At 35.1% G+C, this 16,305-nt stretch overlaps 3 protein-coding genes across 4 annotated transcripts; 1 reads left to right on the top strand and 2 right to left on the bottom strand.

The window, feature by feature from the left end:
• Positions 1 to 1,388: 1,388 nt before the first annotated feature.
• Positions 1,389 to 6,876, bottom strand: LOC108759929 (late secretory pathway protein AVL9 homolog). The gene is made up of 9 exons (XM_018505654.1): positions 6,593 to 6,876; positions 6,305 to 6,502; positions 5,882 to 6,110; positions 5,616 to 5,805; positions 5,003 to 5,534; positions 4,757 to 4,891; positions 4,295 to 4,683; positions 4,059 to 4,147; positions 1,389 to 3,749 (listed from the first exon to the last, which is right to left on the bottom strand). Exons 1-9 carry the CDS (start codon positions 6,659 to 6,661, stop codon positions 3,541 to 3,543), a joined length of 2,040 nt encoding a protein of 679 aa, XP_018361156.1. The 5' UTR covers positions 6,662 to 6,876; the 3' UTR covers positions 1,389 to 3,540.
• A 781-nt stretch (positions 6,877 to 7,657) lies between these two features.
• Positions 7,658 to 10,179, bottom strand: LOC108759930 (SUZ domain-containing protein 1). Its single transcript, XM_018505655.1, has 4 exons — positions 9,877 to 10,179; positions 9,432 to 9,496; positions 9,108 to 9,288; positions 7,658 to 8,145 (listed from the first exon to the last, which is right to left on the bottom strand). Exons 1-4 carry the CDS (start codon positions 9,919 to 9,921, stop codon positions 7,954 to 7,956), a joined length of 483 nt encoding a protein of 160 aa, XP_018361157.1. The 5' UTR covers positions 9,922 to 10,179; the 3' UTR covers positions 7,658 to 7,953.
• A 473-nt stretch (positions 10,180 to 10,652) lies between these two features.
• On the top strand, positions 10,653 to 16,215 carry LOC108759928 (UPF0505 protein C16orf62 homolog). 2 transcript variants are annotated; one of them, XM_018505652.1, is made up of 18 exons: positions 10,855 to 10,871; positions 11,524 to 11,611; positions 11,858 to 12,070; positions 12,146 to 12,305; positions 12,432 to 12,640; positions 12,716 to 12,846; positions 12,960 to 13,136; positions 13,220 to 13,564; positions 13,644 to 13,744; positions 13,836 to 14,017; positions 14,096 to 14,239; positions 14,337 to 14,500; positions 14,566 to 14,728; positions 14,846 to 15,038; positions 15,125 to 15,264; positions 15,326 to 15,487; positions 15,609 to 15,875; positions 15,963 to 16,215. In XM_018505652.1, exons 1-18 carry the CDS (start codon positions 10,855 to 10,857, stop codon positions 16,047 to 16,049), a joined length of 2,943 nt encoding a protein of 980 aa, XP_018361154.1. In that variant the 3' UTR covers positions 16,050 to 16,215. The 2 variants fall into 2 exon arrangements, with proteins under 2 accessions (XP_018361155.1, XP_018361154.1); XM_018505653.1 differs by lacking the exons at positions 15,609 to 15,875; positions 15,963 to 16,215 and having other exon boundaries at positions 10,653 to 10,871; positions 15,331 to 15,467.
• Positions 16,216 to 16,305: the final 90 nt, after the last annotated feature.

Raw genomic sequence — 16,305 nt, 5'->3', positions numbered from 1 at the left:
ATGAAATTCAAGGTAATTTAAGGTCTATTTTTTTTTTGAAAACGTTCTGAACGAAAACAAATATAATTTGTTACATTTTAACTTATTGTATCTCTATAAAAAAATTAATATCTGTTATTTCTACCAATGTTGATTAACTTTGATTTCGGTTTAATTTACTTTTTATGTCCTTCTAGTTCCTTGAATTAGAAAAAGAGATAAAGAATAAATTAAATTGAAGGTAATTTATAAGATCTATTCTTTCTTGAAAAATGTTCTAAACGAAAACAAACATAATTTGCTACATTTTAACTTATGGTATCAATGTAAACCAGTTCAAAATATTATTTTAAAAATAGATCTTAGATTGATCTTAATTTCAGTTTAATCTACTCTTAATCTTCTTCCAATTATTAGAACCAGAAGAAGACAGCAAGCATGTTAAACGTTCAAAACTTTCTTTAAAAAAAGCAGACTTTAGATTAACTTTAATTTCAATTTATAATCTACTCTTTATCTAATTCTTAAAACTAGGAAAGAAGTAACTTAAACATTTAAAACTTCCTTCGAAACAGCACAGAATTTAGATTAATTTTCATCTCAATTATAATCTATTCTTTATCATTTTCTAATTCTTTGAATTAGAAAAGGATAAAAAGTTAACATTCAGAACATCTTTCAAAAAGGACAGACCTTAGATTAACTTTAATTTCAGTTTATAATTTACTCTTTATCTAATTCTTAAAACTACAAGGCGATAAAAAGTAAGTTAAGCATTCAAAAATATTCTTTAAAAAGGGCAGACCTCTACATTGGTAGAAATACACGATTAACATTAACGATAATCCGTCGTGCAAGAAGGACCACCTGAGAACACATTCAGAATTAGATATATTATTTCTTAATATTTTGGCGAATGTTGGTACTACAGTCATAAGATACAATTACAGTATAATAAGTCGTTTCCCAGATCGTGTGACGCTCCGACTCTTTACATTTTTTTCGTAAGCTGTACAAACTCGCGTTTTATAAATATAGAAAACATATTCAATTATATTCAACTTGGTGTAGGATGGAGAGGGAGGTTTCTTAAATAACTTCCCCTCGCGATAATATAACATCTAAAGCTGTGCGAATCGCCGAATTATTCTTTTTCTAATATCTTTTGTTTCGATCGCTGATAAATCAACTAGAATTCGTGTTTTTGATACATAGATACAAGAGCACGCGCGCCTTCATGTATAATTCTATCGTAAAGAGAAAATCTTAATGACTATGAAGTATTAAAATTCTACAGTTTTTTGTGAAAAAAAGACGTCGCTACAAAATATACCTTGTAATAAATAAAATGTATGTACACGTGTTATAAATAAAAATTTTAATTAAAAACATCTACGTACAAAGTGTGACTATATCTTTTCTATACAATAATCTTTAAAGAGAGCGTGAAGCAAAATTCATGGTCCGCATAAATTCAAGTCATTCGAGAAGAAGATTGATAATTGTTCTTTGATGGCAATTGAGAAAATCGACGTTTACCGAAGACGGTCATTTTATTAAACGTTTAATAAAATTATTAAACGTTTACAGTGATGATTTTGTATATTAGCAGCTTGATCGTTTTGCATCACGCCGCTTAATTGCAAAATACATTTCGTAGATCGATACTTCCTCTAAAAATGTACACGTTCCACATTTGGCACACCTTATACTTACGTAAATAAAGACGTACCTCAAAACCGAATCTTCGGAGAATTCGAGTCGTAAATTAAATTAAATATCACAAAGATGGACTTATAACAAATTAAATAAACTAGACTGCCGTGTGAACTGTTTATTCTGAAAACAATGGTAGGTATGTATGTGTGCGAGCACAGATTTAAATGAGATAAAATTGTGAGATTAGATATTCTCTCGATCGCTTTCAAAAAAAACAGCTCGCACAATTCTTACGTATGGCTTTCTATTAAATAACAGCTTAAGATAAAATTTAACATAAAATTTAACAGATCGACTTCACTATCTGCAACAAAAATCGTCATTCAGCGCCAAATGTGGCCGTTTGAGATTCATTCGCTTAACACACGCACACACATACACAAAAAAAATAGAACGAGTATTAAGTACGATTAAGCTCTACAAAGGGAGAATCGTAAAGTAATAATACTACTACGTAAACATTCTTCGCGTAACTACAAATATCGTGGCGAAGAAAACCTTCTTACCTTAATCAGATATACGTATGTTATCGTAATGACTACGCTAGTAGCGCTATAAATGACCTACACGTGTGCTCTAAGCTTAATTGAATCGTAATTTCTGCTACGATTAACGGCAGCTCTTCATTCCATGAATGATCGTCCACGATCTTGATGGTAAAACTAACAATTTATTCCGACGGATATAAGGATACAATCGATTTAACAACTATCTATCATGATTTAGATCTTTCATTACCGAATCTATCGAATTACAAGGGATCGTCATGTTATACACGGAACTAATCGTACGGTGTAATCTCGACAATAAATGGAGGTAGCAATATTGTCAATAACAGGATTAGCCTTAGTGAAATGAATTATGGAACAATGTACAATGTTTATGTCTTGTCGGATATCGGCTGTCCCAGTTTCCGAACTTTCCGCCCATCCTCTACATGTAAATCCACTATTCAACGACAGTACAAAATACTGAAACCCTGCTAGATAGAAATTTGCCACGATCGATAACGCACGTTGTGACGTATGTCAAGCATGCCACTCTTTCTCATGTTTGTTTTATGCGTTTAAAGAATGTACTCTTCCGGTCCAAGCAGTAAATGAGATTAAGATCTCGTCGAAATGTCACACAAAGCTCGGGCAAGAAATCATCGTGACAATCGCGATGTACGTGTATTCTGCACTATTTTTTATGTACAAAGGATATAGGTACTTCTTAAGCGAGAATATCTTTATGTATAAACGAATATAAACGAAACAATATTACTGTACGTAATATAGATATGTGTAGAATAGCCCTCGGGAATAGGTAAGATTTGTGATAGAAAAAATGCTTTCTCTATTATTTAAGGTTTAAAGTTGATTAATTTTTCGAGCGTCGCTTAATTGCGTGCAACATTGAAAAAGTAGAATAAAAAAACCACTTGCTATACACAGTTACATGTCTTTTTGTGACAAAATTATATCACATATCTTACATATATAAACCATATAGAAATTATATATACAATATTCAGCGAAAATTACAAAAACTTGTACTTAAATCAGCAATATATCAGCTTAGCTTCTGGAATTTGCCCGACAGCTTAAAAAAAATCTCTTTGCGAAACTGCATATCACATTAATATAGTCTGTTGTACGTACGCAATTTTAATTTCGTACTTTATACTTTCTCTCGCTGAAATTAAAGTGCTTTAAAAAGGTCGGTCGTTTAACAAGCACGAGTCTTGCAAGAAATCCTTTGTTTCAGTTTTTACGTATCTTTACCAAACAACTTTGTCCGACTCTTACATTTTTAACTTCGATCACTCGCCATTGTTTCTCATTGACATACGTTTCTGAATTAATCAAGATCTACAGTAAACTCCGCGTTATTGGTAGTAGAGATATTCATCTCCTCGTCTTCGACAGACTCTTTGTCTGTGACGCTGGATACTGTGTGATGGTTGTTTGTCGTTTGATTATCAATCTTTGCTTCATCGACCGGTTGAACTGTCGTTAGCGTGGTCCACCAATTTGAGAATGCCCCTTTCGCTTGCGACAGTGCTCCCCCTTGTAAATTGTTAGTGCCAAGAATAATATTTCTATGCGTACACACGCGAGTCTGATCGTATCAGACGTCAAGCGAAATTAAATTGAACATCTAATTTAATATTCCAAATTATGGATTTTGTATATAATAATTAGATTTAAAACTGTACATGTAAATATAAAACATAATAAATCTGAAGAGATACTATCTCATTTTTCAAATACGTATTAATACGCAGTTTACGAAATATTCGTATTCAGAAATTGACAATACATTTAAATGCACTATTATCCGGCTTACATTTAAATAAATAAATTATGCGACCTTACCCACGGCTTTTCCAGTGGTGGCCACTGCGCGTCCAGTCGTTGCCATTGCCTGATTCAATTTCCTACCGCTTTCCGTATTTTGCATCGTGCTGGAACAACGAGGTTTTTATTTTCTTAAATACTGTACTATTAATTAAAATTAAATATAGTGACGCAGGAGAACAATGGAATGAATTCGTTCTATTTTTTGTTCCTCGCACTATAAATTTATATTTCATATGTGAAATTTAACTTACTGTGATAACCGTAATTTCATATCTTGCACCGACAGCTGACCAGCGAATGGGTGCCCGGGTTCTATATTGTGTATCTCTGATTTGCTCGCACTGTACCACGTTTTGTAATTATTTGTAGTGCGCCACGCGGACATGAATGCTGCGTTGTAATGATCCGACTGACGAGTATCCTGTTGCATGGAAGTACGCAGCATACTCAACAGATACACCCGGAACTGCGTTCTGATCCATTCGTCGCCGCCCTCCCATCCCACCCCGTCCAGAAAAATATCCTTCCGAGGCTCGGCTACATGCCTTACGACGTAATCGGCGAATCTCAAGTCCTCCGTGGTGAGATGCAGCTGCCGCCTCAGCTCGGGATCGGTCGCCTCTATCCGCGTATTTTCAACCTTTTGTAAAGAGTAAGCGATTATAAATCAAATCATTTATATTTGAATATACGTTTAACGTTATTTAGATTACCTCGACTAACACATCGATGAGCTGCTTCTTTTGTTTAAATAGTACATTTGTGGCACCTACTATATATCCTCTAACATTAACATCCCCCAAGAGATCCAAATAGGGCAAAGATAGGTAAGGTAAGCATAGATATCCCTAGAACAGTTATATATTTTTACAATATTTAAAATGTTCGAAACGCAATATGCAAAATTTTTACAAAACGTGATATGATATATCCGTAGTGAATACATCATGTATCATTACCTTCGTAAATAACTCCAAAGGTAGGCCGCATAACTCTGGATTAATATGCGCGATTTGCGTAATGTTATTCGTTAATCTCGCATCAGAAAGCGCATCGCTACTCGTGTCACGAGGTAAACTATTATCTGTGTCACCAGTGCTTAATGTGATAGCGTTTACACTGTGTACCCTGTGTACATTATCGTTCGGCTTCGGCGAATATTTCGAATTGCTTTCCTCCAGGTACGATTCGGTGCATTCTTGTGCCGATTCTATCTCGATAACTTTCATATTCAGATTTTCATTGTCGTTGTTATTCTTCTGTAAAGTTACATGCTGCAACCCGTCCAAGCATTTGCCCTCCATCGACTCCATAGTTTTGTTGTCGTTAATGCACAAAGAGTTTCTATTGCTGTTATCGTTGCATTGCTCGTGGCTCGTGTTCGATATATTGTCTTTGACGATATGAGTGGATGACAAGTTGGAATCGTCGACATTATTCGAAATTTCTTCCTCATCGAAAGTCGGAATTGGAGACATCGGCCTGGATGGTCTGAAGCAGAGGATTTTATTTATTAGACTCTTATTAACATTGATATATTTACCAAAAAAAATTAAAGTATCTCCATAATACCTCACACATGCAGCTTGTTGGAGACCATGTTCGATCATGTCTGGGAACAGTGACAGTAGAGTCAATATCGTGGCGCACAGCGGCTGCACAGGCGATTGATAAAAAACTATCCTTTTCTCAAGCAGAAGCAATTTAAACAGGAGCAACACTTTGTGACGGAATTGCAATATAAAATCTCTCGCAGATAAACCTGTAAATAATCGATATATATATATATAATGCAGATGACAATTATTAAACACAGGAATGCATTGATGGACAATTACCAACAAAGATTTGCGGCGGTATCTGACTTTCGCCACTCATACATGAATTAAGATGATGATAGGTATCCTCCAGTAAGGACACTTTACTAAAATCCCCTTCTTCGAAATATGCATGCGTTATCAGGGCCATTTTTACTTGAATGTGTCCATACAGAGGCAAAGTACTCAGCACGCAAACCGACTTTTGAACAGTGCCTCTCGTTATATCGGACGTACGATTCTTTAGTTTCTGCAAGCACAGTAACGTTTTACTTTACATTTATTCAGAGTTAAAACTTGTATATGATCTTGTAGGAATATCTTAAACTAAACACATCCAGAAGACGTCTCTACGTCCTATAGGGGCGTTCACGGGATGTCCATAGGATGTCAAGTATTAAAACTGTCTAGGTATTGAAACATCAAAAAAATACTTTTATATACCTCCACAGGTATTTGGCGGAAACATGAAATGCCATATATCGTTCGTTTCGGATCGTTCAGACTAGGTAAGTGAAAATAGACCGTGTCCTCGTCGTAGTTGTGAGAACCGTCGGGCAGAGCGAGAGTGGGCAGATACTTCCATCCCAACGGGCATTCATTAGGCGCACCAGGTACCAAAGGTGGAAACGAGTATTCGACCTAAAAGGTGACATTACGTTAGGACGTGATTGAAAACGCGCGGAGAGTCGATGCAACGAGGAGACAGGTTAATCTGGCCTGTCATTCTACCTGGCAGCCTTTCTTGTGGTGAAACCCGACGACGATGACGTGAAGAATCGGGCCGCTCGATTCCGCCATCCTTATGGGTCCGGCGGTGACAACGACGCGGCACTTCTGGCCTGGGATACCTATTTCCACGGGCAACTCGCGAGCATCATTTCAAAACCGCGAGAAATATCTGTCGAGCCAAGTGAGCTGATAGCGGCAGACATGCGATTTGACATGCGCCATGACGCATGTGCACATGTGTCGACTGAGCGTGCTGCGCACACACATGCAGATATATACGCACGCGTAGAATATTATCATCAGTTATCATGAACGGCTGCTATCTTATAACATAAATTTATTTTTAATATAATTCGGAGTTGGGAAGTTCTTTACATTTAAAGATATATAATTACATCCACACGTCAATCCATGCCTAGACATTCGTGAGTTATGACTCAATAATGCTTAATAACTACTTAAGAAGGTTCAAGAAGGCACCACGGTGTTGTAATCGTTCAAAGAAATTTAAACAATGAGTGCCTCACGGCACAAGAATTTGGGTAATTGAAATATGTTTTTTATAAACTTATCAGTACAAACAATTCAATAAATTATACATATATTTGCGCTTCTCTAAACAATTCAACATAAAAAAATTGTAAAATAGCGTTTCCCTCTTTTACATCTATATCACATTTACATTTATTATAATTATTAAAATTGAAGTCAATGAAAGGTATCTCTGTTTAAAAGTATCTTTGATTTAATAACAAAATGTTTCACATATCGCATACAATTGTTACTTGTACATGTGTATATAATAATAATGTGTATATATACAAGTTCTTTTATTACACAGTCCAAAGATACTTATTACACAATCCACGTTAGATACTTTCAGTTATTATACAAGTTTACAAACTGAAGCAATTCATTTTCTTTGTAACAAATCCACGCCTCCGTCCCATTATATCCGAATTGCAATTTCGTTTATAAATATATAGAAAAAAATATATAGAAAAATAATTATACCGTGCATGTACATACATACAAATATATATACATATATAAACATAAATATAATTATTTTTCTATTTTTTTTCTATTTTTCGTTCTGTCACGTAAGAGAGCACCAACAGAATGCATGACATCGGCATTTCGTTTTCACTCGAATAAGTCCATTTTCTCTCGATCCTTGCTAGGCTGCGTCTATACACGATGACAATTTGCAGGACGCAACTCTGAGAATATCTTGTCCGCTCTAGTTGGGAGCGCGAAGTTATTCTATGTCATTGGCCTCATAGCCGTTCTCCTTCCCCATGGCAGCGAATAGGAAGGAGAGGAAGAAGATGTGTGGAAAGAGTCAGTCGGAAGACGCGCTACCTACGTACGTTGAAGCCCCGGGTACCGTCCGGGCCGGCAGGCATACGAACGACGTTGCTAGGAAAATTGTTGCCATTCGGCGTGCTCGATTTTGCCTGAATTTTGTTGATCTCCTGCATCGTCTTCTCTTCTGGACTCTTCTCTTCCCCCAAGATCCTCCTACGTGCTTCTGCATATTCTTGCTCCCGCTAAGACAATTCAATACGTTCTCATACGTTCAACAGTACAAGGTTTTATGGACAAATTCAGGATTTTCTAGTAAGAGACACTAATGATACGGCATAACACAGAATCATTATATCTTAATTGTTTGCCAACGTTAAATAAAGATGAAATGATTCACTGTAGAGATTCCATAACAGTCTGGCCACAAGCAATTTTATCAAAACAAAAAGCAAGAAAGAAGGATATATATTATCTTCTTTTATACATGCTATTTTATTCTAAATATTATTTTACTTCTAACTTACTAAAGTTAATAAAAATAATGAGCCAATAAAAAATTTGTGGCTAGAGAGTCTGTTATAGAGTCTCTAATACACTGTGTTACACTGTGTCTTTAGCAAATTCACTTGCATTACATTAATACATATTAAAAGCTGCTATACATTAAATTAACCAAGTTAAGTGTAAAAGCATTTATGTATATAAATATTTTAAACAATTAAATACTCAATAATGATATCATTGCGTTATTTAACAGAGGGCACATGTATTATTTTATTGTCAAAATTAATTATATTATTCCACTTGGATTTACGAATATTATTTATTTAATTATATTATTCCACTTAGATTTATGCATTTATATTATATAGAGCAGTCTTTAATGTGTACTAATAGATGATGTTTTTCAGCAAGAGACACAGATGACACAGTGTAACACAATAAATTATTACACATCCTTGGATGCTTTCCATTTGGTGACAAATGGAAAGTCGTTCTATCTTTGTTACTTTCTGAATGTCGAAAAAGATGATGTTTATGTCACTGAATGGAAAACATTGCTTGTTTGCAAATATTAAACAAAGATGAAATAATTCACAGTATTATACTGTATTATTGTGTCTCTTACTAAAGCACCTCTAGTGTAATTAAGTAAACGAATTCACCATTTATCTCTTGCTGGTAAGCATCCTAAATTACATACCTGCTTGAGAGACTTAATAGGTTGCTTAGGTTTATCATCGTTCAGTGGACCGTCACCGCTACCCCGCGAATCTGCAGTAGGTCTCTTTAATATCTTTACCATAGGTTTTGGAGGTACGTATTGAGATCTAAGGCCATCTTCCCCTAATATAATCATCCTTGTGTTGGCATCGTTACTGGTTCTATATCCAAAATATTGTTGATTACATCCAAAACATTGTATATTATATATAAATAACAGAAATATTTTCTTCAGAAAGATTTAAATGACTTAAAAGCATGAAAGAGAAACAAGTCCAAGAATTAAACGTTCACCTAAACCTACCTAGAAGATTCTATTTCTTCCTCTACTGTGTTCAACCGAAGAGCTTCCAGTCTTTTGTCGAGTGCCTAAAAGCCATCAGAATTTTCATCCCTCTTCTATATATCATATAACGATAAATAATTTCCATAAACAAGATCGACCGGGAGTGAAAAGAAATTTTAGGAAAAGAATTTTGTACAAAAAACGTGTCCTTATGGCAGCATAAAGTACTACGATTAAATCGCGTGAATCAATCTATCAATTAAGGATCGTGATGTACAAACAACGAAGAATACAAACGCGACAGTCGGGATGCTCCAAAGCGAGAAAACGCGAGACGACAAACCGCGGAAAGTCTTCTGGTCGTCGACGGAAACTCCGGAGCTCGAAGGAGGTTATAGGTTAACGCGAGACCGTTCGGTCTTACACTCTGATTTGGAAAACGAAATTCTGAGATGTGTCTTACTCCGGACTCCTCAATCTGCTCCCAGCTTTCGAGAACTTCGTCCATGGCCCGGATACGTCGCGAATTTCCGCAGAAATTCCCGTAACTCGCGTGCAGCGTGCGAATTGTGGTGTGCTGCGAGGACTGGAGTGGCGATTTGGAGAACAGCACACCCGTGATCGGATTTCTTGGAACGTTGTCGGTGCTGCCCTGCGTCGCGATCGGCACTCAAATAAGCAGAATTGGCGGTTCATTGGAAATCTTCGACTCTCATTGAGCAACTCCACTGAATTCCACGAGCTCGGAGTTGCTCCAAAATGCTTCAGAATTCGCTGCGAGGCGAGCCCGTCGATCGGAGATTCGTGAGGCCGAAGCCGCGTTAACGGAAATGAATGGTTTTTCGAGGCGATCAGGAGATTTGGAAAAATCTTTACTTTATTTCTATCAGTGTAGATTAACTTTAATCTTGTAGATAATTACTTAATTCTTCAAACTGGAAAAAGATAAAAAATAAGGGCCGGTTGTTCCACCTTTTTTTTTTAAATTTTATCTGTTAGATAAATCTAGCAATCCACGCATGTGCTTCTTATCCAATAGGTAAAATTTACCAAAAGGTGGAACAACCGGGCCTAAGTTAAACTAAGATTAAAGTTAATCTATATTAATAACATATATAGATTATATATTCTATATAGGACTCCTATATAGGAGCTTTCTGGAGCCTTCAATTGGGCGACCAATAAGCGTGCTGCATGATGGACGAATTCGTCCCATATCTATGAGGCACTTGGCTCGGTCGGTGCTTCCACCACGCCGTACTTTGCCCGACTTTGCACGAGGATTAGTTGACGTTTGATTGGACTCCGTGTCGGGTCGGGTGTCGGCTTTCTAACGTCAGATGCTGGAGCCGCATGATGAACTGCACAATATCGGCGTGATACCGGATTACACGGTGTGATTCTATTTTTGGCTTGAGAAAAGTATCTCAGAGTGCAAAATATGACGGAGATAGAATGGTGAGAGAATTTTCGTTCAAGTGTCTGTTATTTCTGCCTGCAGAACACAAACAGTAATATTACATCAATATTATGATTCTTCAATAATATAATTGTAACATGATACATGTTGTACATAATAATTACATTGTTGAGCACTATCTAAATTCTTTGGAGTGGAGTCTCACTCTAAAAAGTGAAAATTGAACCTGTCTTAAGAAATACCTCAATTTTTAGTCTTTAAGAATGAGATTTTATTATTCAGAATACAAGAGTCATCCTGAAAATTTTAGAGAACAGGATATTATAGATTTGCTTTTTATTTCTATACTAGAACTATCTTTCTCGCTTTTGTCAAATATATATCTATCTCACTTCAAGCTCCAAAAGTGTATACTAATTCTGTCACCATTTCTGAAAATATACCTTTTGATTACTTTCTCTTTAGTAACACAATCGACACAAACATCATTCTATTCTTTTTGGCATTCAATGAATAATAGCGATGAAACGATATATGTGTTGATTGTGTCTCCTAAAAGAAAAGCAGCCTTCAACATTGATATAATGTTACTGTTGGTTTGTTTTCCAGATGATACTATTATTGCAATAATAAGATTTTCTTCTAACATAAGAGAATGAACTATTATACAAAAAAGAAATTTTTTTGCAGGATATCAAAACCCATGGAATATGGGACTGTAAAGTTTGCATGCCTAGAAGAAGCTACGGAGCATCCTTTGAAACCAGTTGTAATCACTGTAAGAAATAGCTGTTACTGGAGTACCGTTTTATAAATAAATCTATTCGCGTTGTTTGTACTTTTTATACTCAATTACTTCGCTTTTTCTCTTTTTAATGTCGGAATATGTATTTATCTCATTTTAAGTACAAACATTTTTGGAGATTTCAAGCAACACGAACAGATCTAATGTTTCAATTTCTATCTCGTATTCTATCTGGTATGAATAATAAATTTTGATAAAAGATTTTTTACTCTTGTATAGCTAATCGATGGACGTAGCGCAGCTAGACGAAGTGCGTTGCGGAGTACAAGTACCAGTTCCTCCACTGGAACACCTACACCAACACACGCACCGATTCCTGCAAATCCATTGAGTGATCCATTGTTGAGTCATCCTTCTCTAGACGGTTCTGATCCTCTTACACAATTTGCTCGAGAAGAATTGGATCCTCTCTCTAAAATGGCTGCAGACGAAGTAATATATTTATTTAGATTTAATTATGTTCTAATTATTTTTTTTTAACTTAAGTTTATATTATCTGTGTCATAGTGGGATTATTCTAATGTTGCACCTGCGGGTAAAAAATCAAAGGACACAGCAGAAGAATTAGTGGAACCATGGTCTGTTAGACGTTCCGCTATACTGAGTAAATATACCACCTCTGAAAAATTATCGATTGTCACCAGTTTCTTACCAGGTGGTGAAAAAGGTACCTTTTTAAAAAGATTGTTAATTAATTTAATTTGTGAAGGAATATTAAAATACAGTATCATTTATTTTAAATTGTTTATTGATTGATAACTTTTTAAATTGCTACAATGTTGCTTTGTCACAGTTGTAGTGAAAGTTCAGCCGAGTGGGCCAATGGTCGACAAGGTAAAAACGCGGCTTGAACAATTAGACGATTTTGAGGAAGGTTCTGTTCGGCAAATGTTGGACTTGTCGCAACAACAATACACTGCACGAATCGAACAATTAAACAACGAATTAGTACAAGCGTGGCATTCCGACCAAAGAGTAAAGGCGCTCAAAATTGCAATACAGGTTTTGATACGTTTATTAGCTTTATGAAAGAACAAAAAAACTTACGATTTAGGAATTAATGTTAAATTATTTTAGTGTGCCAAATTGTTAGTAGATACGTCCGTAATGGCTTTTTATCCGAGCAAGTTTGTTCTCATCACAGATATTTTGGACATCTTTGGAAAACTTGTGTATGAGAGATTGAAAATGAAGGCTGAGTATTACAAGTAATTATTACATAAGAAAACTTATTTTTTAATTGCATGTATTTTATGTTTTTTTTTTATTGAGCAGTTACAAACGTTATTTATAGTTATTGATATTAATACTTTTTTCTTAGACCAGGAAGTAAAGTACCCACGAGCTTGCCTGATAATTTTACACCCGACATGGTTCCTGAGAACGCGAAGGAGACGTGTCGGAATTGGTTTTACAAGATAGCTTCAATACGGGAACTAGTACCGCGTCTTTATGTAGAAATGGCGATAATAAAATCTTATAGTTTTCTAACGACCAGGTACGACTTTCATCACTACATAGATATTCGTAATGTTGTAATAATATGATGATTGAAATATTAAAGTAATACTTTCATTTTAGTGAATTTAATACTGCTCTGTTACGTATAACTCGTATGATAAGAGGTATCGGAAATCCATTGATAGCGGTTTACGCGAGATGCTATTTATGTCGTGTGGGATTGGCGTTGAACAAAACATCAGACTTCGAATTCGTGAGGGAAAACCTGTATGACTTTCTTTTTACATACCAGCAACTATTTGGGACTGCTGTGAGAAACGAAATAGTGAAGCAAAATGTTACCCTTCATTCGTATCTTAATTTATATTCGCCAGCTTTGGATTGGATCGTACAGGTTTTAGTGGCGACATCGCCCGAGAGCCTTCTTGAAGAGGTTTTATCTCGTTGTAAAAAGCAAGAGAATGGGTAAATATATTTTAAACGTGTATTTTTAATTTATCTTTAATTTTTAATTTTTATCCAATCGACGTGTATATGTTTTCAGATCGTTATTATTAAATACAGTGTTGACTGCATTTAAATCTACTTATATTGCTGCACGTGCTATGGATTTTGTGAATTTAATAGTAGCGAGTGAAGACGATGGTACTGAGATTAAAAAAAATAAAGTCGAGAATATATATATCCTCGGTATAGTAACACTTTTAAGTTATGTTTCCTTTTTTTGATGTAATAGGGTATCCTCAATATCTCTTATATCGGAGTTTGGGAGAATGCCTTGTACGAGAATCTCTGCCGAAAGAAGACTGTCAATCGGTGCTTAATGTGATATGGAAGTATATAACGGACCTCACAGATCCCAACAAATTCATGCATTGCGTCGAGATTTGGATTCAGTTCACTGTTATACACTTTTCTGTAAGTTATATTTGCACAAATAATATTTAATTATACTTTATGTGAAATTAAATTATTATCATACATATATGTTTATAGGTAATTGAATTAAATTTATTTTTCGGCAAAATAATAGATCGGCTACGACCGAAGAAAGCTTTCGAAAATTATTATCCACAATTGCAGAATATTATTGAGAAGATAGTTGCCCACACACAAGATTTTGAATCACTGCTTGCTATGGTAACTATCCGCGCTATTATAAATGCACGTACTATTCATATTTATTCACGTAATTTTAAGACGTTTGATCTGTTATAAATTATTTAACGTTTTGTAGGACAATTTTTTACCTCTAATTGACTTATTTCACAAGGAAAGTGTTAAGGTTGAAGTTTGTAAAACTGTCATAGAAGGATTGAGTGTACAAAACGGACCTATTACGGATCCTATTATTATAAACGCTCTGATGTTTATTGCGAGAATAATGCACGATTCCGTTAGGTACGTCAATTTAATTTCACGATTAAAGTTTATCCTGATTTTTAAAATCAAACAAATCATTGCAGTGCTCTGACCGTCGAAGATGAGAAACGACAGATCGGACAACTAATATGCGGATTAGTGCAACGAGTAGATTATGGTCGCGATTTTGAGAAGCAGCTTAGTTTTTACGTAGAGGCCAGGGCAGCATTTCCTAATCTTGATAGCGTTCATATACAACTTGTACAAGTATGTGATATATATATGTTCTATTTAATAATACATAAATAATTCTTTTTTTTACATTGTTGATATATAAAGAAAAAAGATTTAACGGCAATAAAGTATCTTTTTATTTGCGCTCAGTGCGTGAATAGATTATCAGTTGATACTAGAAAGATAGTACGTGGTCATCACACGAGAAGAACGTCAGCGTTTGTACGTGCTTGTGCTGCATTCTGTTTCATCACTATACCATCGTTAACTCTAGTCCATACACGCCTTCAATTATATCTACTGTCTGGACAGGTTGCCCTTTTAAATCAATGTCTAGGCCAAGGTGCGAATCGAATTAATTTTTATTTTAACATTAACGTATTTTTTATTTTTTTCGTTACTTTATATGCGTAAATTGTTATATTTCAGCTGATGCTTGCTTTAAGGCTGCTTTGAGTTTAGTTCCGGAAATGCCGAAAACCATCGATATTGATGGAAGACAGAAAAGCTCGCAGCCATATTTGCTCTCATACTTATCGAATTTCTTGTCAACATTGTTAGTAGTTCCCGTAAGTATATTGATATACGCTATGTTTTTAATTTTATGATTTTAAGATTGTTCTGTATTAGGATAGCCCAGAGCATGGCGTCCTGTATTTGATGAGAGGCTTGCTCAATGCAGTTCAACGTTGCTTTGAGGAGAATACCTCAACCAAACCATATTTGTATTTACGTGTACTCGATCTTCTTTCAACGGTAGCGCAAGAAAATTATCCGTACCATATCGATAAGGTATTTCATCCTTTTGCGTACATTTGAAGGGGCAAATAAATAGCTGTCATATTTCCGATACTTAAAAATTAGAGAAATTAATTATAATCTCTAAAATTTATGTCACATAATGGCATTTCAGGTTGACTCAAATGATAAATTGTACGGATCGGATCAGAAATTTATCGGTGAAGTCAATAAAATATGTTCAAAAATCGTTGAGGAAATCTTAGGCCATCTCAAGTATCTTGGATCCACCGAGCAATTCGATAAACAATCAGCTCTGGCACTCGAGCTGTTTAATTGTTTTATTATTCGTGCAGATTTACGAGACACTGCATTAGCAAACATGGCTGTAAATTTGTGGCACTTATCACAACGACACGGTTCGGTGGATTCTAAAGTGACGGTAAATACGTATTTGGAATAATTAAGATTTAGATTTTTTTATACATTGTTTTGCTTTTAAAATTTTTATTTCGGATATCCTTTTCAGATGAGGACAAAGGCTTATATGACACAGAAAAGTCATCATCGAGAATATGAACATTTTGCTGAAATACTGAAGAAAATGTCGAGATGAGTGACATTGAGACTTGATAACAATAAGGATCTAGCTTAAACGTTTTTTATTGGCAGTTGTTTTGGAAGACATTTTGTAATTGTGCAATAATTTGTCTGATTATGTCAATGAAGCCAAAATTAACAAATAATAGCAAAAATATAAAAAGATAATAAAAGAAAGATAAAACAGAATATAAATCATAATTAATGATTAATAATTATGATTAAACTTTAAAAGTTAATATACAATATTATTAGTTAATATACATCATACA

The sequence above is a fragment of the Trachymyrmex cornetzi genome, unplaced genomic scaffold, assembly GCF_001594075.2.
Source record: "Trachymyrmex cornetzi isolate Tcor2-1 unplaced genomic scaffold, Tcor1.1 scaffold21, whole genome shotgun sequence".
NCBI lineage: Eukaryota > Metazoa > Arthropoda > Insecta > Hymenoptera > Formicidae > Trachymyrmex > Trachymyrmex cornetzi.
The sequence above is the reverse complement of the archived record's forward strand: the minus strand, read 5'-3'. Positions and strand labels throughout refer to the sequence as shown.